Source organism: Eimeria mitis, genomic scaffold (genome assembly GCF_000499745.2).
Source record: "Eimeria mitis Houghton genomic scaffold, Emh_scaff237, whole genome shotgun sequence".
In the NCBI taxonomy this organism is placed as follows: domain Eukaryota; phylum Apicomplexa; class Conoidasida; order Eucoccidiorida; family Eimeriidae; genus Eimeria; species Eimeria mitis.
Window position 1 is genome coordinate 686 of NW_013570705.1, and position 248 is coordinate 933.

Below are 248 nucleotides of genomic sequence, written 5' to 3' on the forward strand. Positions count from 1 at the left end.
AAGGACAGGTCGTCGCTGCTGCTCCCCCGAGGCGCCTTCTCCCGATCCACGCTTTCCCTGCTGCTGTTGCTGCTGCTGCTGTGGCTGCTGCTGCTGCTGCTGCTGCTTGGAGGCCTTCGCCTCAGGCTCTGTCTGCCTACTCTCTTGCTGCTGCTTCTCGTGCTGCTGCTGCTGCTGCTGTTGCTGTTTCTGCTGCTCCTTCTTGCGCTGACCCTTGTGACCTGCAACCTCCCACCCTCCTTTTGCTG

The 248-nt window shown here is 61.7% G+C and overlaps 1 protein-coding gene across 1 annotated transcript in view; it reads right to left on the reverse strand.

Moving 5' to 3' along the window:
- EMH_0004720 (uncharacterized protein) overlaps nucleotides 1–248 on the reverse strand; it is a gene marked incomplete at both ends in the record, with an annotated part of 4,195 nt that overhangs the window by 665 nt on the left and 3,282 nt on the right. The window contains one exon of the mRNA XM_013496905.1: nucleotides 51–213. Coding sequence (XP_013352359.1) covers nucleotides 51–213 — 163 coding nt within the window. The remainder of the gene's footprint in view (nucleotides 1–50; nucleotides 214–248) is intronic.